Genomic DNA, 27,129 nt, shown 5'->3' on the forward strand with positions numbered 1-27,129 from the left:
TACTTTAAGACTCATGCAGTAACCTGTCTCCCGAGATCTAAAAATGGTAACTTTGATTACAGAACCTGGTTATCGAGAGCAAAGATTACTATTAGCGACCTTGGCATAGAAGTTTATCGTTACTAACGTCTAGTGAAGTGACAAAGGTCGTGGGATAGTTTGTACTCAGGTGATTCTTGTGAAAAGGTTGCCGAATTGATTATAGCCGCACGACCGGAATTACTAGACTTTGAATGCGGAACGGTAGTTGGAGCTAGACGCATGAGCCATTCCATTTCGAAAATCGTTAGAGAATTCACTAATTCGAGGTCCACTATGTCTAGAGTGTCACCAAATTCCAAACATTGCCTCTCACAGCGGAAAACGCAGTGGCCAACGTCCTTCGCTTAACGATCGAGAGCAGCGGCGTTTGCTTGGCGTTGTCAGTCGTAACTGGCGAGCAACACTGCTGGCAGTAACCCCAGAAATCAATGTGGGACACACGACGAGCGTATCCGTTAGGGCAGTGCGGCGAAATCTGGTGTTAATGGGCTAGGGCAGCAGACGACTGACTCGAGTGCCATAATTAATAGCACGATATCGCCTGCAGCGCCTCTTCCGGGCTCTTGACGACGTCAGTTGGGGCATAGACAACAGGGAAACCGAACCATGTCCTGGTCAGATGAGTCCCGATTTCAGGTAGTAAGAGCTGACGCTAAGGTTCGAATGTGGAAAAGACTCCACGAAGCCATGGACACAAGTTGTCAACAAGGCGCTGTGCAAGCTGGTGGTGACTCCTTAATAGCGTAGTCTGTGTTTACATAGAATGAACGGGGGCTTTGGTCCAACTAAACTGATCATTGACTGGAAATGGTTATGGTAGGCTATTTGGAGATCATTTGCAGCCCTTCATGAACTTCATGTCCGCAAACAACGATGGAATTTTTATACATGACAGTGCACCATGTCAGCGGGCCACTACTGTTCGCGATTGGTTTGAGGAACATTGTGAACAATTCGAATGGATGATCGACCTACGCAGATCGACCGATATGAAGCCCATCGAAAGTTTATGGAACATAATCGAGAAATTAGTTCGTGCAGAAAATCCTGCGCCTGCGACACTTCAGAAATTATGGACGGCTATAGAAGCATTTCTGCAGGCGGCTTCCAGCGACTTGCTTCACGACTCAGAGGAAAAGGAGGTCAGACACGGTATTAGGAGGTGTCCCATGACTTTTGTCAAAGTGTGTTGTCAGAGATCGCCACTTCGTTTCAAAATGAGTCAATTAAAAGAGTCAGACAGTTTCCTGAGAAGGCACTGAGGGAGTAACTCATCAAACTTCTTAATCACACCACCACCGTCCATTACACTAACACGGATGTCACCATCATGTATCTTGTATACCAAACAGAACTGGTCTTCAACATAGTCACCACGGAGATAGGGCCCACAACCGCCACTTCGGATCTGGCATTTATAAAATTAAGTGCAATGATTGCCAATGCCTCTACATCGGTCAAACCTTAATAATTCTAAGTTCACTTTATCTAGTCATTTGAAATCTAATTGGCATTCTTTTGGTGACATAAATACCAATTTGAGTTTCCTTTAACGTCACCATAAAGGCAGTATCCTTAATTTATTAGAGGAAATAGAAATTGTGCACTACCCTTGCCGGCCGCGGTGGTCTCGCGGTTCTAGGCGCTCAGTCCGGAGCCGCGCGACTGCTACGGTCGCAGGTTCGAATCCTGCCTCGGGCATGGATGTGTGTGATGTCTTTAGGTTAGTTAGGTTTAAGTAGTTCTAAGTTCTAGGGGACTGATGACCACAGATGTTAAGTCCCATACTGCTCAGAGCCATTTGAACCATTTTTGCACTACCCTTAACGGGCAAACTACGCTGAACCACATGTATCTTCGAAATGATTATTTCTTTTGGAAATAGCGCTTAGACCTCACCAATATTTCTTCAGACTTTCCTTTAAAAAGGAATTATATTTTTTCAGTCTTTGGTTAGTACTATTTTCTTTTTTGGATAATTTATGTCGCTATGTTCATTTTTATTCGACTTACGACTATTGGCTCGTTTATGACTTTTCACACTTTAAAAAAAATTTAACTTTTATATCGTTTTCAACAATTTGGCGCTCTTACTTTTTACGCTCAGGTACATAATTTTCACCTTATTTTTATATTTTGACGATATACAATTAACCAACTTCAATTCAGTTGTACATACGTACTCACCATTTGTTAACGTTCGGGATATGCAGTCACAATGGTCAGCACACTGGACTCGCTATCGGGAGTACGGCGGTTCAAACCTGTGTCCAGCCATCAAGATTTAAGTTTTCCTTGATTTCCCTAAATAGCTTCAGGCAACTGCTGGAATGTTTCCTTCGAAACGGCACGGCCGAATTCCCTCCCCATACTTCCCTAATCCGATGGAACCGACGACCTTGCTGTTTGGTCCCCTCCTCCAAACCAGCCAGCCAACCGACAAACCAACCACCCAACCAATTACCCGTTCACTCTTACGCTATCTGCCACTAGATGGTTTCACTTTCCCAGGTAGTGTGACAATTGCTAGTTTCCGTTCGCGGCTGTCTTCCACCACCGCGTCATTCCGTGTCTCGGCTTCACGTGCGGCTGTCACCTGCACGCAGCCTAGAGTCCACAGTGTGCGACGGCCACGAGCCTCACGTTGCAATTTGCCTTATGCTGTTTAGTGATGTACTCTGTGCATTTATTTCCCTTTTTTCTTCCTTTTACCGGCCATTTTCTTAGATTATTTTGCGGCTGTCTGGTGCAACACCTGAGTTGTCAGTCTGACTAATGCGACCGTATCAACATCATGTTCATAGTTGGATAGTGAATCGTCACAATTCTTATAACAAATGATAAATAAATGTTATAAAACTTTTATTACAGTTTCTTCGTTTTTTCTTTTGTAGTCTTATACAGGAAATGAGGGGCTTATGATTGCTAGAAATCAAATCAAATGGTTCAAATGGCTCTAAGCACTATGGGACTTAACATCTGAGGTCATCAGTCCCCTAGAAATTAGAACTACTTAAACCTAACTAACCTAAGGACCTCACACACATCCATGCCCGAGGCAGAATTCGAACCTGCGACAGTAGTGGTCGTGCGGTTCCAGACTGAAGCACATATAACCGCTCGGCCACACTGGCCGGCCGCCAGAAATCGATTGTGGTTATGTAGCAATACTAACATAAAAACTACTTACAACTGAAGCTGTTAATGATCTTAAAGGTTTTGGAAGACACCTACGGGGACGTGGAACCATGTCGACTCCAGCGCCGTGGTCAGCTGCGTTGGAGTTTTCAGCTGAGAATCCGTGTTGAAAACAACCGATCGAGGTGGTCCCACAGATTCCCGAGTGGGTTAAATCTGGGACCATTAAGCTTATTCTGGTACTTTTCGAACCACGCTCGTGCACTGCTAGCTGTGTAACATACTGCATTGTCCTGCTGGTAGAGGCCCCCAAGCCGAGGAAAAACAAACCGCGTTTATAGGCGGATATGATCCGCGAGGACAGATGCATGCTTTGTAACCTACCCACTATATTTCTTTCTGTTTGAAATTTAGTCCAACTTCAGCTCCCTCTCTATAAAATCTAATTAAATGTTCCATAAACTGTTATCCAACTTAAACTCGTTGCTAGTCTTTGACTAAACAGAATGTAATACGAACTGAACTGTAACTGATGTGAATGCAACTTCATTTTATGTTATATGCGCAATCGAAGTAAAAAATTTTCTGGCCCTAATCAAAATTTCCACTTATCTCGCTCCTTGACAACATTGTTGCAGAGTTCTTGAAAGCGCAACACCTAACGGCAAGCAGGTAGCGGCTAAGTTAGATTTCTGTTCGTCAATACATACTCAAACTGTTGCATGTGGTAATGCGTGATGATAAACAGTGGGATGAGGAGAGTAACTATTCCTATGAAATGACATTCCAAGACAACGATTTTTCAAAAAGATAGAGTAAAACTTCGAGTTATTTTTCTCGTCTAACGTTGGTCTGAACAATGATTTAAACAGGGTACAATGTTAACTGAGAATTTCTGTAAAATCAAACAGCTTAATCAATGAATATGTTAATCCATGGTTCAGGGAAGTGGGGTGATCTTTCTCTCAGATCTGAGCAAGTTAACGAGCTGGCAACCATTCATAGCTGCGAACTGTGCAGTGCTGCAGTCTCCTCTCAAAAAATAAATAAATAAAAATAGAATCATAATATTCAAATACATATTTCTTTCACCCTTTCTTGCCTCTTTCATATTCATTCTTGCTGTCCTTTCTTCATCCAACAGATACAATCACAAGTCCACATAGCACTACCAAATACGTCCATCAGCTGCCACACTTTAACTAAGAATGTGTCAGACAGCGCAGTGGCAGAGACTGTGCCACAAGACCAAGATTGCGTAACAGTAACGTAACTTGCTGTCTCTCTGGCAGTGACTTACAAAAACCAAAATGACATGACTACTTGTGCTGATCCATTATGTCTTCCAGAATGACGAGATCGCTCAGGGAATGCCGTGAAAACATTTCCCCAGTCCATAACGTTCCCTCCTCCGGCCTGGACCTTTCGATCATTGTTGAAGCGTGTTTTCTTTTCACACCTAACACTATAACGGCCATCTGTCCAATGGAGCATAAAACGTGATTCATCTGGCCACCTGTCTTTACTCAGTGGCTGTCCAGTTGCGATATTAGCGTCCAAATTCTAGCCTTCGTCGCCAATACACAGCAATCAGTATGGGTGCATGCACCAGGAAACTGCTGGGGAGACTCATTCGCAGCAACTTCACCTCTGCCATCCGTGGCCCGTGGTGCACCATAGTTTCCTCAGTATCGGTATCGGATAGGACCATTTTATTACGCACAGTAGAGTTTGACTACGGCGTCCGTCTGCTTAGCTGAGTGGTAACGTGTTTGCCTACTACGCGGCGAGCCCGTGTTTGATTCCCAGCCGCGCTGGAGACTTTCTTCGCTCGTGGATTGGGTGTTGTGTTGTCTTTATCATAATCACCGACGCGCAAGTCACCCAGTGTGGCGTCAGCTGAAATAGGCTTGCAAGCCGGCGGCCGAGCTTTCCCGGATGGGGCCTCCCGGCCATTAACGCCACACGATCATTGCATTTTTTAACCATGGCGGCACGCCAACAATTTAGGAACTTAGCCGTTTCGAAAATGCTTCCACCCTTGGCCCAAAAGCCAAATACGAGTATCATGCCCCTTTGAACGTCAGATAAATTTCTCGGTTTCCGCACTAGGACAACTGCTGCATCGTTTTCGGCTTCCCCCCTCCTCCCCCAGACATGGTTTGTATAGGGTCCGCTGCTAGTGCTGCCACCTTCTGTCTCTGAGTGGTTTTTGCATGTTAAATGTTCAAATGTGTGTGAACTGCTAAGGGACCAAACTGCTGAGGTCATCGGTCCCTTGACTTACACACTACTTAAACTAACTTATGCTAAGAATGACTCACACACCTAAGCCCGAGGGAGGACTCGAACTTACGGTGGGAGAAGCCGCGCAATTCGTGACATGGCGCCTCAAACCGCGCTGCCACCCCGCGCGTCTTGCATGTTAACATCGAACATAAGCGGTGGTGACAACAGTGTGTTTGGACCCTGTTGTATGACATCAATTGTATGTGGAACAGTAGTGATGGGGTGTACCACTTAAAGAACTTTCAGATTCCATGACCCAGCTGACGCAGTCTGTGACAGTTTTTGATTATACCTACGTACTCATTCATAGCTGCAGCGATATCGTCAGGCACGTGTGGGACAATCCGCCACTGGTACTATGCTGGTCCAGCATTTCTGACTAGGCTTTTTCGCAATTTTTTATGATTTTATAAGAAGTACATACAGGGGGCCTTAACCTATATGCTTCTGTCCCTGAGGTTTCATGCCACCAGTGGAGTTTCAGCAAAATATTGTGTCGTGTACTCTGGTGTCATTAGAATTTCACCATCACAAACACGTCATGCAATAAATGTCAAATTGCTATATGGTTGGATATGCAACTACGGAAGTCCTCAAGCAAGAAAGCACGCCTACCAGCACGTGTTTTCTGGCAGGACCGTAGCGTGTCGAGACTGCGATTTACAGTTCCGCAATGTTGCTACTCGCTTTGATCGGGATTCCACGACTGTGATGCAAATATGGAATCGATGGGTTCAGAAGGGCCGTGCACAACGCCGTGCAGGAGCTTAGCGGCTTCGAGCAACTAGTTCCCTAGAGAACAGTCAGTAAATGAGATCGTCTACGTCTACAGCAAGGCAAGTATTCACACGGGCAGAGTGAAAAGGGCTGAAGCAAGGCGACCATGGTACGGCTTCCCTTGACGTGGTAGCAGAACAAGGCGCAACGACAATGATGCATACAGCGACAACAATGGACGCCACAAAGGCATCACTTCGTCCTGTCAGATTTTTAGGTACAGCATCGTGATGGACGTATGCGTTTGTGGAGGCTCCGAGGACAACGAAGGTTGCCAGACTGTATTCGTCATCGCCAGACCAGTCTAGCACCTGGCACGACGGTAAAGGGTGCTGTTGGGTACACAGAACCAGCACCTCAGGTTCGCATAGCTGGTTATTTGGACGACAGCCGTTAAATTTCAGACGTGTTAAAGCAAGTGACTGTTCCATATCTTCGAGGTCTTCGCGACATTATCTCACAACAATATATCGCGAAAGATCATCATTCTCGTGCTGTGCTGTTCTACCTTCATACATAGGTTGATAAACTGTCGCACTTGTCAGCCGTGCTCCAGATCTTTAGCCTATCGAAAAATGAAATGACGTATCCAAGCTCACTTCAACTCGATACCGAGCTAGATTAGAGCCGCTGTTGCTGCCATATGTGACATCTACGCATACTAAATTCGCATCCTGTATACACTGAAACCACTTACAATTTTAATCAAGTATACTGTAAGGGGTGATAAAAAGGTTTCGGTTCGAGAGCGCTGCTTGCCTTTTATGCAACGTAACGCGGCTCCGAAGCGGGTATATAAGCACCGACACGTAACCAAGAGATTAGTGTGGCTTCCGTGTTTTTCCGAAGTGCGTGCGGTAAATGCGGTATCGTGAACTGGGGCAATGTTATTACCATATGCGTGCGAACCGGACCGACATTCTGTTATTCTTTCGATGGTTGCAGAAGGTCAAACACTGGTAGTCATCCATAAGAGAATGAAGAACATGGACGGCGAGCATGTCTGTCAACCATCGTCCCCTCGTCCCAAGAAGTTCAAGAACCAACCATCTGCTGGAGAGATGATGCTCACCCTTTTCTTTGATTACCGGGGCCCAATGGTTATTGATTTCGAGGAATCTCGTGACCCCATCACTGGCAAACGATACTGCGCAACGCTGGGGAGATTACAGCGTGCAGTTGATGCGAAACGTCAAGGGTAACTGCGACAAGGGTTCCCAATACCGAAATTATCGTAACGCGAAAGTTACGCCAACTAAAGTCGGAGACACCCCTGCACCCCTCGATATAGTCCAGATCTCTCCCCATGCGACAATCACTCCTTAGGTCCTTTAGAAAAGGCCTTGAAGGCTTGACGATTCCTGTTGGACGAGAATGTGCAGCAGCCAGTCACGAACTTCTTCGTGCACCAGGACATGGTGCTTTACCACACTGGTATCTTCAACATGATGCAAAGACTGGATGATTGCCTCAGTGCTTACGACGATTTTTCCCGATAGCATACCCATTCTGGGCTGTACGGCCTTCGAACGGAAGCTTCTTGATCGCTCTTTGTACTACATTGCATGTGTACAATAAGTAAAATATTTGCTGTCCTTCCTGTTATTGTAACTGATTCTTTGCTCATAGAATCTGCCTCTGGATTAATTACTCATCCACGAGAATGGCAGTACCGCTATAACTACTTTGCCGGGAGAGGAATCTACACTCAATTTCTCCTTTTTTGTTATTGCGTGTGGTCCCAATATAAAGGCTGCCTTTTTTTCTGGCTCAAAATTTTGTTTCCAGATTTCGTCACCTGCAACTACCCTTGACAGAAAGGCGTCTCCATTTGCCTCGAACTAGCCCAACAGTTCAAATGGTACTGTTTTCCTTTGGATCTTATGGTCTGGTGTTGAGCATTCATGGTACCACACCTCTGAAAACCCAAGAGTCTCAGTAACTGCATACACGCATCGAATGCTCGCCGACAGTTGTAGAGTCAACTGTCGAGTTATGGTGGGCCGGTCTGCACGAATAATGACATCACGATGTGGGAGCAGTGGCTGTGGCGGGACGTCCCGAACGTGGGCGACCATGTAGCTAAGTTTCTGCACTTCCTGTAACTTTAACTCTCTTTACCCATTGCACAACAGTACTATCGAATGCTCATCACCATACATTGCACACAAAAGCGTATGGATTTTTGCCACTGTTTCTATATCTACAATCAAGAATTGAAATGCAGCAAGTTGCTTGTCTCGTGCAGATGCCACTTTTATGGTTCAAATGGCTCTGAGCACTATGGGACTCAACATCTTAGGTCATAAGTCCCCTAGAACTTAGAACTACTTAAACCTAACTAACCTAAGGACATCACACACACCCATGCCCGAGGCAGGATTCGAACCTGTGACCGTAGCAGTCCCGCGATTCCGGACTGCAGCGCCAGAACCGCTAGACCACCGCGGCCGGCTTTTATGGTTCAGTAAGGCTCTGATACTTGTGGGAACTGTTAGAAACTCGGCACACGTCAAGAATAAATATCAAATTTAGAACGCTTAAAAGGGCGTCTTCCTATCTGCGATATGTTAATGGTCGTGAAAAAAAAAAATATAGAGCCTTATCAAACGACACTGGTAAACTTCATATGCAAGCAGTAGCCTTGTGTGAGACAATAAGAATGATACAATTTTACTATAATAACATACGAAATTATGTGGTGTGTACGTGCTTTTTATTCAGAGATGTCACCCGGTGTTGTCGGGTGTGTTTGTTGTTAGCATCGCTGGTATGGCTGAGTCCCTATTCCGTATTTTTCATACTGCGGTAAATGTTGAGGAATACGTTGCTTATTCATTAAATTGCATTTTATTGTGTAAACATGAAATCCCACACAGTTTGAAGTGTTTTTCCGTCTGTCAGCTATTCAGATTATTTGGTCTGAAAGAATGGATTGGAGCACAAACACTGCACGAATAAGTTATGCGCTGGCTGTTTGTTTTAGCGTGGATGCTCTTTTATTTGGAGGTGGCAGACACGCTTCCGCATCGATTAATCAGCAGGTAACAGAAGATGTGAGCCTGTCGCCGTCAAAAACAGTGTTTACAAACGACTGCTGTCCACCAAGTAAAAATGACACAAAAACAAAATACTTTTAAAAAACAGGAATCCCACTTAGATCACGCACAGAAGGTTTGAAAATATTGACAACAGTTTCGTCACTGAACGTTGCACTTCCGCGGAACAGTAAAATGACTTGTTCCTGTACCGAGACTTTTATTTGTTATTGCAGTGAAGGAAACTTATATCTGGAGCATTGGCAATGTACTCCGTATAAATCAGTGGAACATTGCAGATATCTGTGACTTACGACAAAAAAAGGAAGGAGATATTAGTGCCTTGGACAGCGTATTAATTACAGATGGAGCACAAGCTAGGATTACGAACGGATGCCCTTTTCAAAGGAACCATCCCGCCATTTTCCTGGAGCGATTTAGAGAAATCACGGAAAACTTAAATCACGATGGCTGGACAGAGATTTGAAAGAATTTGTGACACTTAAACGGAGCGTCACTTGTAGGCAGATGGAATGTGTTGACATTTCTACGGAGCCCAAGTAAGCGTCAGGTAGTGGACCTCGGAAGAGAGTATTGCAGAAGTGCGGCGCACCGCCTTTTCAATCGCTATCTGTGACGTACTTCTGGGAAAGGTCACTTCTTGCACTAGCAATCTGTTCGCACGCCAGTTCACTAACAGACGGGTGTGGTGCATGGCTTTCTCCCAGAGTTGAGTAGTGGTGTTGATCTCTGACTGGCAAACAATGATCCGTGTTTTAGGTGCTGTGGAGATGTTCACCGAGAGCACCAAATGGAAGTCTTTATCCGTTTACGACGGAGATCAGTATAATGTGTACTGTACACCAAAGAAGATGTAATTTACTGGCGTTGTGTAAACATTATAAAGAATAAATGCAAAGGAATACTATTAAAAGTAATACAGTTTTAGGAGAAGGTAGCCATATTTGTACTCCATATGAAGCAGCAAATGAAGTGCGAAAACGTACGTGAACGAAAGAGATACTACAATTTCATCACTTTCCGTTGATGAAGTACGGCTTCATTCGAGACAACGACTAAGTAATATCGTTTTTCTATCAAACGTAACTGTGAAACAGTAACTGCATCACATTAGAAGTAAAATGTACGCAAGGTACGACCGATTAATTTAGTGATGAATGATGGCACTATTTGTTTTCAGATAAGAACAGGGATCCGAATAAGAGAATGATGACGTCTGAAAAGCGAAAAGGGAAAGTCGTGTTCATCAAGCTGTGAATCATTCTTTGTGGATTTATCTTCGAAAACTAGTTTGGAAGGTTGTTTATATTTCGTTCTCGAGAAGACACAAATACTGTTCCAGTTGTCTGTGTTTTGATACCGAACAAAAAGTGAGAAACGTATGATCTCTTTACGTAATTACTAAAACCAACGAACCTGGAAGGGACCCAGCTTGTCTCATGACGGACATCGACACTACTGTCGTCCAATCAGTGAGTACTTTGTTTCCTGAACACCGATAATTGGTCGCAATTTCCATTTTAATCAATGTTTGTGGAAACAATTTCAGTGGTGTGTCCTTGTTCCCTCCTGTAGGGCAAAAGAATAAATACGTTGCCACATAAGAATGTGTTTAGCTGTAGCATATCTTCCCCTGGAAATTTTGGATCATGGTTGGCTGTCTGTTGAGAAGAGCACGTCTGAAACGCAAAAACTTCAGGCCCTATACGACTGTTTCTGGACCAGTTGCTCGATAACGAGCGTATACCAAGAGATATGTGGAATTGCAGTGGAATGTCCTAGGCTAAATGCGTTAACACCAAATGTTCGTCCAAATGTTTACTCATTAGTAAAAAATCTTTGGGAAGACACAGAGCACCACTGCCACCAGGTTGACTTGGATTTTAAAATTCGATTCGAAATGAAGGAAGAAGTCAGCAATTAAGACTGACGAGAATACTGAAAAGATTTTAAAAAGACTCCAATTGAGGGCAAATTAAGATATTTATGACTTGTGTGATGTACACACAGAAATTACAGTGAAGAAGAAAACGTCACAACCATTGGAAATTATGTATAGGTATTGAAAAGTAATTTAATGCATGTCGTACTTACTGGCAATCTTGTAAAGAAGATTAATGGGGGGGAGGGGGCAAATGAACTACCTATTCGTAGTTTTCCTTGGAAACAACACGAAGTCTGCTACATGTTCCTTGCAATTTGTGAAATATTCGCTAATGAAGACCTAGAAAGCTAACTCAGAGGCCATGCCTCTTCTGCCGAATCATGGCTGCAGTTCCCCTTGCGAGATATTACGAAATAAGATCTGTATGGGTGGACACCGAACACAAAACAGTTGCAGCGGAATCGCGGACAAATAACATGCAACTACATCCACTCATTCTCCCTCCGTTTCAAGAGTTGAAACAGACTACAGCGCGCTGCGCTACACAGCTGGACTTCTCAATGTGTGTAGACTTGTGAAAAGCCACTTATCCCAGCTAGAGCCCCAGGCTCCGTGGAAGTTCCACTCAGTAGAAGTTTCACTCCATTCAGGTGTTTCAATCCTATTTGAATCGTCGTTCTCCTGAATGCAAGTTCAGTGCGCTAGCCTCTTCGCTCGGTGATGTCGAACAACGGTAAATAGTTGGAGAACGAATCGCTGGAGCAAAGCATTAAGCCTGATGGACACATACGAATTTTGAGTCTATCACTGTCCGCAGTTTTGGGTACATTCAAAACTCGTGGTAAGATGTTACTACTAAAGAGAACAAATCATCTGCAACCGAACTCACCGAGCACTGAAGTGGACTGGGACTGCTGCAGTCACATGTAGACTGTCATAATCCAATCGTCAATTTCCGTCAGCAGAGTTGTGACCACATGTTGATGCATGTAGCACGTATTGTATTTTGCTTGTAATGACGATGGACTATTAAGAACTAAATGAACACAGAACGTCTGGTGGCACAGATTTTGTTCTAACAGTAGAGATTTCTTGGAAGAGACTTCGCAACAAAATTCCTTTTCCTGCCTTTCTGATGGAACTAAGTTCATCAATGCTAAAATAAGGGCAAAAAACCACGTAAGTGTTGCTGATAGCTTATTTTTATGAGAAAGACCTTGTAGTGAGAATGGAAAAGTTATTTCGAGAGTGACATGTGTAGTAAGTAACGATTTGGTGACAGAAGAATAGTGATGTGGATTTCATGTAAAGGTTTGTTTGGAAGAGGAAAGTAATTGTGCAAATGGAAGATGACGTCAAACTGTTGGGGAGGGAAAGACATAAGTGAGAAAGAAAAACTCTCAAGTGTGCGGGAAAAAGAGTGTTCTCTTAAATATTGACGGATATGTGTCAAGAAGCATTTGATGCTGAGGCAGAGTGCGGCAGTGAAAGTTGTGTTAGTAGGGAATGGAGAAAGTTTGTGGGGATGACTACCGGTGGAATGCGTTGGCGCTATTGCGGCATAATTGAAAGCACTGGAGATAAAGGGGAATGGATGGACTGGCAGAGGTTTGGATTCCAGGAAATGTGGGGTATTTGTGTGCGTCTACTTGAATTTTCGTCGCGGGCCTTCTGAGGTTTGCGTGTCACATTTTATCCGGTTGTCGTATGGGAGCAGGCGTCACTTGTACCGACATTAGCGGCACGAGCAGCGAGTGCGGGGAACGGCCCTCTCTGCAGTGCCTCGGCGGCGCTGTCGTTAATCTGAGTTGGTGGGCGGGCTCTCTTCTGATGAATATTCATATGCGCAGCGGGGAAATGGGCCACAGCGCTCTGCCACCATTGAAGGAAGAATGGGAGCCGTTTGCTGCCTGACTGGTTCGGATGTTTCGTGAGCGAGTAGCACCGTCATCCTCACAGCTCTGTAAGTCACTTGGTGTTTATTACCAAATTTTGACTGTGATCGCGTTACTAATGGTTTGATTGGGCAATCAAAATCGCAGTTATTTATTCATCTCAGAAACACACCATAATCAGTACATCAAAAATGCTGATTGTGAACGTAAAGTCACACACAAAGCTTTTGTTACGAGAAATACTCGTAGTTACATGAATACAGTCGCCTGTCCAAATCGGAAATAGAGTTTAATAAAGAAGTAGTATGAATACTTAAACCCAAAATTTCATTAAGTAAGTTAATTTCTTGGTATTTGTTTCACGAGCAAACTGTTTCATGGAATCACTTTAGTACTGAATTTACACTTTACTGTGCGATACTAACAAACAAGAAAATTAGTCCATCACATTAACGGTTACGAAAATAATCTGGATGGATCTAAATGGAGAAAAGTTGAAGTTATCGTGAAAGTTAACAAGCAGACATATTTCTTTTCGTAGATGTTCCAGCAGAAGTGAATAGAATTCTTCGTGAAAATTAACCTGCAGACATATTTCTTTGCATTGATGTTCCAGCATAAGTGAATAGAATTCTTCAGATCTTCCCAGTGATCTGTTGACATCTTGAGGTGTTGGGGATTCTGAGGGATATCAGCGTCGTTCATGTTCAATATTTCGACAACGTGACTCATTATTTTAATCAGGTGCTATCTGAGACTGATCGTCGGTGTTTACTTTATTTATTTATTTTCATTATCCATTCCTACTTCGGAAGGAGGGCGCGCTGTTTGAAGACTTGCTGTTCGGGTTCCAGCTAGACATTTTAATACATTTATTTTCTTTATTATAATATTCAGTTTGTTTGCTACGTTTAAAAATGCATGAGTCTTTGTTTCTTATTTTATAATTTTGCATTTATTTAAGCTTTGAACAATGTACAAAGTATGCTAAGAATTTTTATGGTTTTAACATACTCAGAAACAAATTAATTGGTAAAATCTTAGGGGTACTTACGCAGGACGAAAGAAATGAATTCATAAGAACACAAATGTAAGTGTGGTGGAACATAATTTTTTGGTGCAAGTAATGGCAATTTAAATGATTTGGGAGAAATCAGCTTAAATTAGAATGCAAATTGTCAAAAGTCAACTATACAACGTATAAGGATGTATAGACATTCCTGTTGGACTGTGTGTGTGTGTGTGTGTGTGTGTGTGTGTGTGTGTGTGTGGTTGGTTGGAAGGGTGAGCGGGCGGGCGGGCTTCTGGGTGGATGCGCGCTCGTGTGCACGTGTGTACTACCATCCGTGTATGAATTCTGTCCTGTATTGGCTGATTTCTAGAGTCAAGGTGTCAGTGAGGGTGACGTTGTTAGTGATTGGCCGGGTGGTAGGGGCGATGTCTGGGAAGATTCTGGAGGTGTTGTGATCTACTCGACGTAAGAGGTATTTAAATTTTTTTCGTCTTTTGGCTTGTGGTCTTTCTGTCAGTAAGTCTTCTTCTGGTCGTATCGTAATACGAGTACGTGTCTGTCGTAATTGGCTCGTAACCTTGTCACCCTTATCTGTATTGGCTCTATGTTTGCTATTCGGTATACGTCGTCACAGGTAGTTAGTACAGATATTTGGCGGACACTACTGAGTAAACGTCTTTCTAATACAAATAAAATGACACAATTACAGTAACTTTACTGGTCTTACGCAAATATGATTTAATGCATGCAGACTGAAGCGGTGAATGAAAATTTGTACCAAGGCCGGGAATCAAACCACAGTCTGTTGCTTACTAGGGAAGGGTGTTAGCGGAACATGAAAAGCCGCGGCAGCTCTGTTTGTGTGTAAGGTGGAGTTGAAAGTAGACTGGGGCGGCAGTGAGAATTTGGATCGAGGAGGGAGGCGTGCCACGCTAATGCGTGCAGTTGTGTGAACCGCTGTGCCAAGGTGGCTAAGTGGCTCAACCCGGCTTTGACAGTGGTGAGGCACGTGTGCCTTCTTTGAGTTTCCCTTGTTGCTTGCAAGCGAGCGCGCGTTTGTTTACTTCCGCGTAGCGGCTTGTCTCCGCGTCCGTCTTCATCGACCATCATGGCGTTTCCTTAGCGCCAAGCCACAATTAAATTAACATTTCCTTTGGATTACGAACCACCGAAGGCGTATGAAGTTGAACGTTTTATACTGGATGAAATGAGTCTCCCGGCACAAGATGTTCATTTTTCGATCGTGAGTACTCCTCTGTACATAAAGCCTGTGAATGAGGAGCTGTGTGCCGACGTTGGGCGGCGCCACGCTAACGCTCTCAAGTCCCGATACTCCGACGGACATATAGAGACCGTCGTAGTTGATCACGGTGGTTTTGGCCTACGAACGTTGTGTGTTTTCGAACTCCGACTTGAGGTGCCGTCGGGCATTGTGGTGACCACATATAAACTCTACGGTAACGTCGTCAGTCACGTTGCTGAAACGTGGGGGACATTGGAAACGTAACGTGTCCTCATCAGATAAAAATTCAACTATGGAAACACGTGCCTTCCTACTTGGTTATGCCGGCTATTGGGCTGTCGCCATGTGCGATGGCCAGCCACGCACCTGTTCACGCTGTGCCGGGGGAGGCCATGTCCGTTCTGAATGTCTCCGACGTAGACTGGTTCAGAAGCCGATCAGAGACATAGCCCTTCGTGCGGCGCCCGCTGTGTTACCTCTGTCTTACGCGTCAGACAGTTTCTCTCCAATTTCCTGTGCAGTGTTTTCCTTAACCCACCCCTGAGCTGGGGTTTTCCTATCACGAAGAGTTGATTCCCGCCTCTTCCTCTTAGAAACGATATATTCCCTGGTCATCGGAATGTTCTTCTCGGAAAAACTATACATCGATAGTCTCAATCAATCTGAAGTTTTGCTACGCCCTTCTTGCCACGCCGGTGTCCTGCTATTCTCGGTTGTATTAATGTTACTTAAAGAATAAAAAAATAAATCATTGATGTAAAGAAACCAAAAAGTGGGTAATGCACAGTAGAGCGTCTTTCTGCCGGGTACTGTCAGTCGGTTATTGGTTTTACTAGTTCTCCTAGTGGAGCTGCAGCATTCTGTATAAGAGATCTTATAAAGATTTTATATGTGATTACTACTGTCCGATTGTTGTACCCCTGCGCGTACTATTGTCATCAGATTCCGATGATTTCTGGTTTTTTATAGGAGAAACGTCAAATGACTTCACCGGTTTATATACATGTCGAGGTGTACTCCTAGATACGTGGTGGAGATGTTCAGTGTGACTGGTGAATTCCACAGCATAAGTCGTTTTTTGGCGTCCATTTGTAATCGTTTTCTGACTGAATAGTACTGTCTTCGTCTTTGTGCTCTGCCGGGTGTTTGCTCTCCGTGTTGACACCAGCAGTTCTTGTTTTTTTGTGTTCTGCTGCTGTCCTCGTCTCGTCTGCTGCAACCCCAGTGCGGGAGCTCGGGCTCTACTGAGTTGATACCCAGACGGCCTTGTGGCCGAGCGGTTGTAGGCGCTACAGTCTGGAACCGCACGACGGCTACGGTCGCAGGGTCGAATCGTGCCTCGGGCATGGATGTGCGTGATGTCCTTAGGTTAGTTAGGTTTAAGTAGCTCTAAGTTCTAGGGGAATGATGATCTCAGAAGTTAAGTCCCATAGTGCTCAGAGCCATTTGAACCATTTTTGATATCCAGTATCGCGTTTCATGAAGTTTTTCGACACCTTTACAAATTGCATCAATTCTTTCACAGTCGACATTAATAAACTGCCTGGAAAAAGGAGTTGCAACAAAAAGACATAACCACATGTCACACTAACGTCATACCCTTCACTCCATCGACGCGTAAGTAAATGATTATTGTTGCAGTTTTCTATGTCGGGTCGATCGGCCTTCAGAGTGAATAGTTGCTGTTCATCTTTAGTGTTATTATCAGTGTTGGTAGGATATATATAAGGGACGTGGACTGTGTCAGATGTTCAGAGAGCACTGTGAAGGACCCGGAGATGCGTTGTTCTCAAGTGAGACAGCGTTATGAACTGACTGAGCTCGGCCAGCTGATGTAATTGTGCAATACCCAGCTGTGTGGAGATGACCGTGGACTGAATGGGAAAGTAAGGGCAAGGATACTAGTTGTCAAATTTCCCATCGACTACATCTGATTACCAGAAGAGAGGCTTGCGATTGTGTGCACTAAGCACACTGTAACCCTTTCACAGCCGCACTTGCCTTTGGGAAAGAAGTACTGGCGTCCAGAGAACAAGTATTGGAGTCCTTGCAATATTCTGTCTCGTGCCACACCGTCGGACGGGGACAAACTGCAGCTGGACTAAGGAATTATCTTCCAATGTGTAAAGTGCCGTAATACCACAGCACAGCCGGCTGCGTTTGGAGCGGTGTCGTGGCCCAGAAACATGGACCGCTGATGAGTGGCTCTGCATTCTGTTAAGTGGTGGATTGCAGTCCTGCACCACAGTGGATGACCATCGTCGGCGAATATAACAGCGACATGGCTCGACGTTCCATTCCTACAATGTTTTGGAGAGCCACAGCGCTGTTCAAAATGTTCAAATGTGTGTGAATTTCTAAGGGACCAAACTGCTTAGGTCAGCGGTCCCTAGACTTACACACTACTTAAACTAACGTATGCTAAGAACAACACACACACCCATGCCCGAGGGACGACTTGAACCTCCGGCGGGAGGGGCCGCGTAGTTCGTGACATGACGCCCTAAACCGCGCGGCCACTCCGTGCGGCCACAGCGATGTTACTTCTGGCGTCGTAATGTGGGGAGCCATTGGATACGACATCGATCACGGCTGGTAGCGACTGAGGGAACTCTGACGGCACAACGGTACGTCACGGACGTCCTTAGTCCTCATTTGTTACTCGACATGAGACAGTACCGGTTTGCCATTTTCCAACAGGACAGTGCTCGTTCACATGTAGCATGCATCTCTATGAACTTTCTGCGTGGCGTCAGTAACATTCCCATACCTTAGCCAGATATGTGTGGGACCATTTCGGACGTCACCTTTGTCCTGTTGCCAGTATCTAGAATATCAAGCACCAGTTACAATAGTTGTGGGTCAGCTTTATGACACTCTTCCGCCCGCATCTGTGCATGCGTCAATGCCGGAGGGGATGCGATGTCGTATTGATAAGTGGGCAAGTTCTTTGTACATATGACTCAATTTTATAATCACTCCAGTAACATTACAGTTTTCGCCATGCAGTTATCACTGTAAGTGACTGGCTACCAGTTCAAAAGTCGGAGGGAGACAAGCACATTGCGTCTCAAACTAATTTCGGTTTAATGCCAGCTTTATATTTTCAGAATATAAAAGAAATCAGTGGACAGTTACGAGTTCTACACTTTCACCTCTACGCAGACTATTTTACAGGTTCATGCCATGCACATACAGCTCGACACGCGCTCATTTTTGGTGATTAGGCGGATAAAGAAGTGACCTGGATTGGCGTCAAACATTTCCTCCGCTGCCTACGTTTGGGAGGCTTTTTAAATGGGTGGGAGCGGTCACAAAGCCTAGAGAGCGACCACCTGTGCCGTGTTCATATGCCATTCAGGACAGTGAAAACTGTTCCACTTCTTATTCTGACTTTTTCCACACAATATATCAGGACAGTGAAAACTGTTCCACTTCTTATTCTGACTTTTTCCACACAATATATATATATATATATATATATATATATATATATATATATATATATGTATATATATATATATATATATATATATATATATATATATATATAACCTAGTAGATAGTGTCGGAAGTTCCATGCGGCTTTTCGCGGATATTGCTGTAGTATACAGAGAAGTTGCAGCATTAGAAAATTGCAGCGAAATGAAGGAAGATCTGCAGCGGATAGGCACTTGGTGCAGGGAGTGGCAACTGACCCTTAACATAGACAAATGTAATGTATTGCGAATACATAGAAAGAAGGATCCTTTATTGTATGATCATATGATAGCGGAACAAACACTGGTAGCAGTTACTTCTGTAAAATACCTGGGACTATGCGTACGGAACGATTTGAAGTGGAATGATCATATAAAATTAATTGTTGGTAATGCGGGTGCTAGGTTGAGATTCATTGGGAGAGTCCTTAGTAAATGTAGTCCATCAACAAAGGAGGTGGCTTACAAAACACTCGTTCGGCCTATAATTGAATATTGCTCATCAGTGTGGGATCCGTACCAGGTCGGGTTGACAGAGTAGATAGAAAAGATCCAAAGAAGAGCGGCGCGTTTCGTCAGAGGGTTATTCGGTAAGCGTGATAGCGTTACGGAGATGTTAGCAAACTCAAGTGGCAGACTCTGCAAGAGAGGCGCTCTGCATCGCGGTGTAGCTTGCTGTCCAGGTTTCGAGAGAATGCGTTTCTGGATTAGGTATCGAATATATTGCTTACCCCTTCTTATTACCTCCCGAGGAGATCACGAATGTAAAATGAGAGAGATTCGTGCGCGCACGGAGGCTTTCCGGCAGTCGTTCTTCCCGCGAACCATACTCGACTGGAACAGGAAAGGGAGGTAATGACAGTGGCACGTAAAGTGCCCTCAGCCACACACGGTTGGGTGGTTTGCGAAGTATAAATGTAGATGTAATACGGCGGTCTTCGAGCACCAGAACTTGCACTCCTCTTGCTGCTCTCCTTCTCTCACACAGAGTTCTGTCGCATCGCTCTTCGTCATTCAGACTTGTTTGATCACCTTGGAAGTGTCTCTTCCACCTAAGGACTGTGTTCACGACGGTGATTTGTTTCATTAGACTGCCACCAACTCAGCAAGGGTTTCTGGGCTACTGTTTCCCTATTAAACAGCACTTTGTGAATCGGCTACGCTGTTTTGTATTGGCTCCCATAGCGGAGTGTTATGATACCTGGCGGCGGGATTTCACTGTGTGCATGTAAGCCTCTATACATTCAAAAAATTAATTACGTGCCGGCTGCGGTGGCCGTGCGGTTCTAGGCGCTCCAGTCCGGAGCCGCGCTGGTGCTACGGTCGCAGGTTCGAATCCTGCCTCGGGCATTGGTGTGTGTGATGCCCTTAGGCTAGTTAGGTTAAAGTAGTTCTAAGTTTAGGGGACTGATGACCTCAGCTGTTAACCATTTTTGAATTAATTAAGTAACGTTGATTTTTGAGGTGCTAGTTTGAACTTTGACTACCACTCGTTAAGTTCCATGTAGACGTGTGGAATGGCGTCAGCAGAGGTGCGTTGTTGGCAGTGCGGGAGCTGCTGGAGTCTCTGGGCGGCTACCTGCCCCCTGGCCAGCCGGAGCCCGCCGACCTGGCGCCGCTGGTGGCCGAGCTGCTGAGGATCAACAGCGCGCCGCTGTTCGACGTCTTCCTGGAGCGCGCCCCCCACAACCGCTCCGCCTACGCCGTCTTCATCGACCTGCCCAGGAGGTCGCAGGTGAGCCAAGTTAGCCGCCGCTGCTGCTGCTGCACGCAAGCGCCCAACAACCGTAGCAGCATCCCACACAAATGAAGTGACAACATTTCAGCAGCTTTATTAGTCTCATACAGCTACTTATGCACCTGCCTAGTGAGCCGGACTCCCGGGTTCGATTCCCGGCCTTGGTAAAAATTTTCACTCGCCACTTCAGTCTAGATACGTAATAGCATCCTGTAGTTCGAAGGCTTCATCCTGTCAGCAGTTGCTACAAGCGATATCAAGAGATCCACAGAGGGTGCGTCGGAGGAAGGTGGAGGTAGGAAGGTTGTGATTTCTATCACACTCACCACTGAACCGCATTAATTGCCCTGTACTGCATTCAACTGCATCAGTCAGTTCAGAAATCTAACTTGATTAGAACCACATTAAATCAACTGCTGTTCATTTAGACGTCATTGTGCTCAGTCCGGCGTAAGTAGAGGACTATCGACAGCATTCATTCCTTTGTTTAGAGTTCTTGTGTCTGTACCACTGCCTGTGGATTTAATTTTGACCAAAACAACCACTTTTGGTTGCAGTTTTATTAAACGAAGTGGTTCTGTCGGTGTAGTGAAAGATATTAACAGCTAAACCAGGGATGGCCTAGACTCCGGCTAACGGACCATGCCCTGGCACGAGTGCCATTGCGCTTTACCTGGCTGGCACGTTTCGCCCACCGCCACGGCACGCTGTCTGAGCGCAAGGAAGGGGTGTAGGGGGAAATTGCGAACGCCTTGCATTTAAATGGCAATGCAGTCTCACTGCATATGATTTGATTTTATATCTCACTTTTCTCAACAACATAGACCAAAAATAAAACAAAGTTTCAGTGTTTTTGAATACTCTTGTGCGCGGGAGACATAATTTTATCTGGTAGAAAATGTCGGCATACGGACAGACGCAGACAATTTTACACATTTAAGCATTCAAGTTCCCACATAATCGTGACTTATCTACTCAACAAATATCCTTCACACATGTACGATGCTCTAAATATTGCAGCACTTTTAGAACTTCATCATCGAAAGTGCTTGACGACAATTTTAATGTTAAAGAGATTTGTCTTTAAAACGTGAATTACATTGCAGACTATTCAGTTACATTTGTGCACAGGGGCGCTTTCAACTGAAACGGCAAACGGTCCAGAAAATAGATGTAAGAGTGCCAGTGTCTTCAGAACGTTTATGAAACTACCCTTGGAATTCTTTCAAGGCCACTTTGAATTCATCAAACCTCGTCTTTTCTTTAAGGTCAGTGAGCTTAGGGAACTGGACTGCTAGCCAGAATGTATCCCTTCTACAACGCGATTTTCTTTTTAAACGCGTCCACATGAAACCATAAAGAAGTTGTTTCTCACCTTACAATGTCTTGTTGTGAGTAGTGTATGCTCAAGTGCCATGAAGAGCACAAGGTGCAGCCAGCTGCAGGTGGTGGCACATGTCGGCACTAATGACGTGTGTCGCTTTGGATCTGAGGAAATTCTCTCTGGATTCCAGCGGCTATCTGATTTGGTGAAGGCTGCCGCTCTTGCTTACGAGATGAAGGCAGAGCTCACCATCTGCAGCATCGTTGACAGAACCAACTGCGGACCTATGGTGCAGAGCCGGGTGGAGGGTCTGAATCAGAGGCTCAGACGGTTTTGCGACCGTGTTGGCTGCAGATTCCTTGACTTGCGACATAGGTTGGGGGGGTTTCCCGTTCCGCTGAATAGGTCAGGAGTTCACTACACTCAGCTGGCGGCTACACGGGTAGCGGAGGCCGTGTGGCGTGGACTGGGCGGTTTTTTAGGTTAGAAGGCCTCGGGAAAGTACGGGGTGGGCTGCAATCTCAAAGGGTGCATGGCAAATACAGGACGTGCTTGGATCAAGGAATAGTCGGAATTGTAGTTGTAAATTGTTGTAGTTGTGCTGGGAAAGTCCCTGAGCTTCAAGCGCTAATGAAAAGCACAGAAACTGAAATCGTTATAGGTACAGAAAGCTGGCTAAATCCTGAATCTGCAGGAATTTTTACGAAGTCTCAGACGGTATTCAGGAAAGATAGATTAGGTGGTGGAGTGTTTGTGTCTGTCAGTAGTGGTTTATCTTGTAGTGAAGTCGAAGTAGATACTCCGTGCGAATTGGTATGGGTGGAGGCTATACTTGACAGCCGAACTAAGTTAATAATTGGCTCCTTCTACCGACCCCCAGACTCCGATGATATAGTTGCTGAACAGTTCAGAGAAAATTTGAGTCTCGTAACAAATAAATACCCCACTCATACGGTTATAGTTGGTGGGGACTTCAACCTTCCCTCGATATGTTGGCAAAATTACTTGTTCAAAACCGGTGGTAGGCAGAAAACATCTTCCGAGATTGTGCTTTCTCCGAAAATTATTTCGAGCAGTTAGTCCACGAACCCGCGCGAATTGTAAATGGTTGACCTCAGAAGTTAAGTTCCTTAGTGATCAGAGCCATTTGAACCATTTTTGAACCAGTGCCGAAGGTACTATTACCGACGACTGTGCCGCTAAAGCGTTGTTATTGAACGCAGTTTTCCGAAATTCCTTCACCAGGGAAGACGAATGGAATATTCCAGAATTTGAAACACGAACAGCTGCTAGCATGAGTTTCTTAAGGGTTGCGAAGCAACTCAAATCGCTTTACACGGGCAAGTCTTCAGGTCCAGATTGTATACGGATTACGTTCCTTTCAGATTACGCTGATACAATAGCTCCCTACTTAGCAATCATATACAACCGCTCGCTCACCGATAGATCTGTACCTACAGATTGGAAAATTGCGCAGGTCGCACCAGTGTTTAAGAAGGGTAGTAGGAGTAATCCATCGAACTACAGACGTATATCATTGACGTCGGTTTGCAGTAGGGTTTTGGAGCATATAATGTATTCAAACATTATGAATCACCTCGAAAGGAACGATCTATTGGTACGTAATCAGCATGGTTTCAGAAAACATCGTTCTTGTGCTCTTTATTCGCACACAGTAATGGCCGCTATCGACAGGGGATCTAAAGTTGATTCCGTATTTCTAGATTTCCGAAAAGCTTTTGACACCGTTCCTCACAAGCGACTTCTAATCAAGCTGCGGGCCTGTAAGGTATATTCTCAGTTGTGCGACTGGATTCGTGATTTCCTGTCAGGAAGGTCGCAGTTCGTAGTAATATACGGCAAATCATCGAGTAAAACTGAAGTGATATCAGGTGTTCCCCAGGGAAGCATCCTGGGACCTCTGCTGTTCCTGCTCTATATAAATGACCAGGGTGACAATCTGAGCAGTTCTCTTAGGTTGTTCGCAGATGATGCTGTAATTTACCGTATAGTAAGGTCATCCGAAGACCAGTATCAGTTGCAAAGCGATTTAGAAAAGATTGCTGTATGGTGTGGCAGGTGGCAGTTGACGCTAAATAACGAAAAGTGTGAGGTGATCCACATGAGTTCCAAAAGAAATCCGTTGGAATTCGATTACTCGATAAATAGTACAATTCTCAAGGCTGTCAATTCCACTAAGTACCTGGGTGTTAAAATTACGAACAACTTCAGTTGGAAAGACCACATGGATAATGTTGTGGGGAAGGCGAGCCAAAGGTTGTGTTTCATTGGCAGGACACTTAAAAGATGCAACAAGTCCACTAAAGAGACAGCTTACACTACACTCGTTCGTCCTCTGTTAGAATATTGCTGCGCGGTGTGGGATCCTTACCAGGTGGGATTGACGGAGGACATCGAAAGGGTGCAAAAAAGGGCAGCACGTTTTGTATTATCACGTAATAGGGGAGAGAGTGTGGCAGATATGATACGCGAGTTGGGATGGAAGTCATTAAAGCAAAGACGTTTTTCGTCGCGGCGAGATCTATTTACGAAATTTCAGTCACCAACTTTCTCTTCCGAATGCGAAAATATTTTGTTGAGCTCAACCTACATAGATAGGAACGATCATCAAAATAAAATAAGAGAAATCAGAGCTCGAACAGAAAGGTTTAGGTGTTCGTTTTTCCCGCGCGCTGTTCGGGAGTGGAATGGTAGAGAGATAGTACGATTGTGGTTCGATGAACCCTCTGCCAAGCTCTTAAATGTGAATTGCAGAGTAATCATGTAGATGTAGATGTAGATGTACAAGTCCGCTTAAAATGTAAGGTCTACAATCCATCCCAGATTATCTCATTTTCGTTCCTGCACTCTCTTTCCCTTCATAAATTGAACAATAGCGAGTTCCAAATAAAAAAGCAACCTACTTTGCAATAATATGCAGGATGACAATTACTGAACTATATGAAATAAAATAGTCATGACTTCCGAGCGGTTTGCGTTAGGACGTTGAAACTGCAATACCTGCTTCTCCACCCAGCGAGGTGGCGCAGTGGTTAGCAGAATGAGCTCGCATTCGGGAGGACGACGGTTCAAACACGCGTCCGTCCATCCTGATTTAGGTTTTCCGTGATTTCCCTAAATCGCTTCAGGCAAATGCCGGAATAGTTCCTTCGAAAGGACACGGCCGATTTCCATCCCTATCCTACCCTAATCCGAGCTTGTGCTCCGTCTCTAATGACCTCGTTGTCGACGGGACGTTAAACACCAATCTCCTTCTCCTCCACCATCTGCATCTCTTCCCATACAAAATTCAAAGGCATCAGCCATTGAGTCGCAAAGCAATGTAATAGCGGTTGTGTTTCGTCAACACTATTGCCCATAGAACTGACGAAGAGGAGTTTGATGTGAATGTGGTTTAGTTTAGCGACGAATCCCACTTTCATGTGGGTGGGTTCACCATTAAGCAATATTGGCGCATCTGGGGTACTGAGAATCCCCATTTTGCAATCGAGAACCCTCTTCACCTTCAACGATTGGCTGTGTGGTATGCAATGTCAAGTCACGGAGTAATTAGTGCGATATTTCTTGATGGCACGATGACTATCGAACTGTACGTGAAGGTTTTGGCAGATTATTTCATCCACATTATCCAGTGTGATCGTGATTTCGACAAGATGTGGTTCATGCAAGACGGAGGTCGACCCCGTCGAAGTAGGAGTGTGTTTGGTGTCCTGGAGGAGCATTCTGGCGACCACATTCTGGCTCTGGGGTACCCAGAGGCCACTGCCATGGGCCTCGATTGGCCGCCATACTCTCCAGATCTGAACACATGCGACTCCTCTTTGAGGGGCTATATTAAAGACAACGTATGCAGCAGTAACCCCAAAACCATTACTGAGCTAAAAATAACCATTCAGGAGAGGAAGGAGGAGGAGAGTAGTGTTTAACGTCCCGTCGACAACGAGGTCATTAGAGACGGAGCGCAAGCTCGGGTGAGGGAAGGATGGGGAAGGAAATCGGCCGTGCCCTTTCAAAGGAACCATCCCGGCATTTGCCTGAAGCGGTTTAGGGAAATCACGGAAAACCTACATCAGGACGGCCGGAGACGGGATTGAACCGAATGCGAGTCCAGTGTGCTAACAACCATTCAGGAGGTCATCGATAGTTTCTATGTTCTGACACTTCATCGGGTCATGCAGAATTCCGGTATTCGTCTGTGCCACATCATCGCCAGTGATGGCAGGCATATCGAACATGACATAACCTAAATCGAATATCTGTAGTGGCGTTTACATGTTGAATAAAACTGTGTGCGCGCCGTAATTTGTAACTAATTTACGATTTTTTTCATATACTCGTAGTTCAATAATTGTCACACTGTATATAAAGTCTCCATACTTTTCAGTTCTATGAAAAACCATTTCCAACTGAGTATGGAGTAATAGTTCGACTTCAGGAATTTTACTGTTCGTGCCACCAATCCCTTCACGTGCTCCCTGCCTGCAAATTTAGTGCAAAGTGATGTACAGAACACTGAATCCCTCCTGTCGAACGTTATATTTAATTCCTCTTTCATTTCCAACTAAATCAAATTCGTTTTGCATGGCACTGTAATGTTGTTCATAGCAGATTCGTTGTACCCGTCATTTATGTGACTGCATAATACACTGATATCCAAAATTAAAGCAACAAACCACTATTTCCCCTTCCTGAGTCTAATTCACGATATCGTTATACAAACTGTCAACTGATGTCCGTACGCTCGTGTCTTGCACGGAAAATGGCATTCCAGTCAGTAGACAACTATGCAAACTATGACGCGAGGCACGTAACGAACGGGATAGCGGTTGCCGGGTAGACCCACATCCACAATCGCTGTGTACACAAAGCAGACGGTGCAGGCAGTATGGCACAGAAAAGACGCCTACCAGGCTCTCTGTGGTTGGGGGTCATGGGGAGAATGGAAGCAGGACAGTCGCAAACTGTTGTGGCACGACAGCTTAATGCGAATCATTCTGTTGTTTTTCGTTTGTACGACATTTTATTATAGGACTGCATCCCGCAGACCAGGAGGGGGCGACCACGTGGAACTTCAAAAAGAGAGGACCGTCATTTGGCTGTAAGGGCACGACGGTACCGCCTTAGTACTGCACGGCAACTGGCGTGTGACCTCACAGCACACACTGGACGTGTCGTAGCGAAGCAAACGGTATACAGAAGGCTTTATTGTTGGAGATCTGCCGTGTGT

The 27,129-nt window shown here is 44.9% G+C and overlaps 1 protein-coding gene across 1 annotated transcript in view; it reads left to right on the forward strand.

Annotated features, from left to right (window-relative positions):
* Positions 1 to 27,129, forward strand: part of LOC126260572 (endothelin-converting enzyme-like 1) — a 398,875-nt gene that overhangs the window by 192,279 nt on the left and 179,467 nt on the right. The window contains exon 4 of the mRNA XM_049957907.1: positions 20,367 to 20,554. Within this exon, the coding sequence (XP_049813864.1) occupies positions 20,367 to 20,554 (188 nt within the window). The remainder of the gene's footprint in view (positions 1 to 20,366; positions 20,555 to 27,129) is intronic.

Source organism: Schistocerca nitens, chromosome 5 (genome assembly GCF_023898315.1).
Source record: "Schistocerca nitens isolate TAMUIC-IGC-003100 chromosome 5, iqSchNite1.1, whole genome shotgun sequence".
NCBI classification, from domain to species: domain Eukaryota; kingdom Metazoa; phylum Arthropoda; class Insecta; order Orthoptera; family Acrididae; genus Schistocerca; species Schistocerca nitens.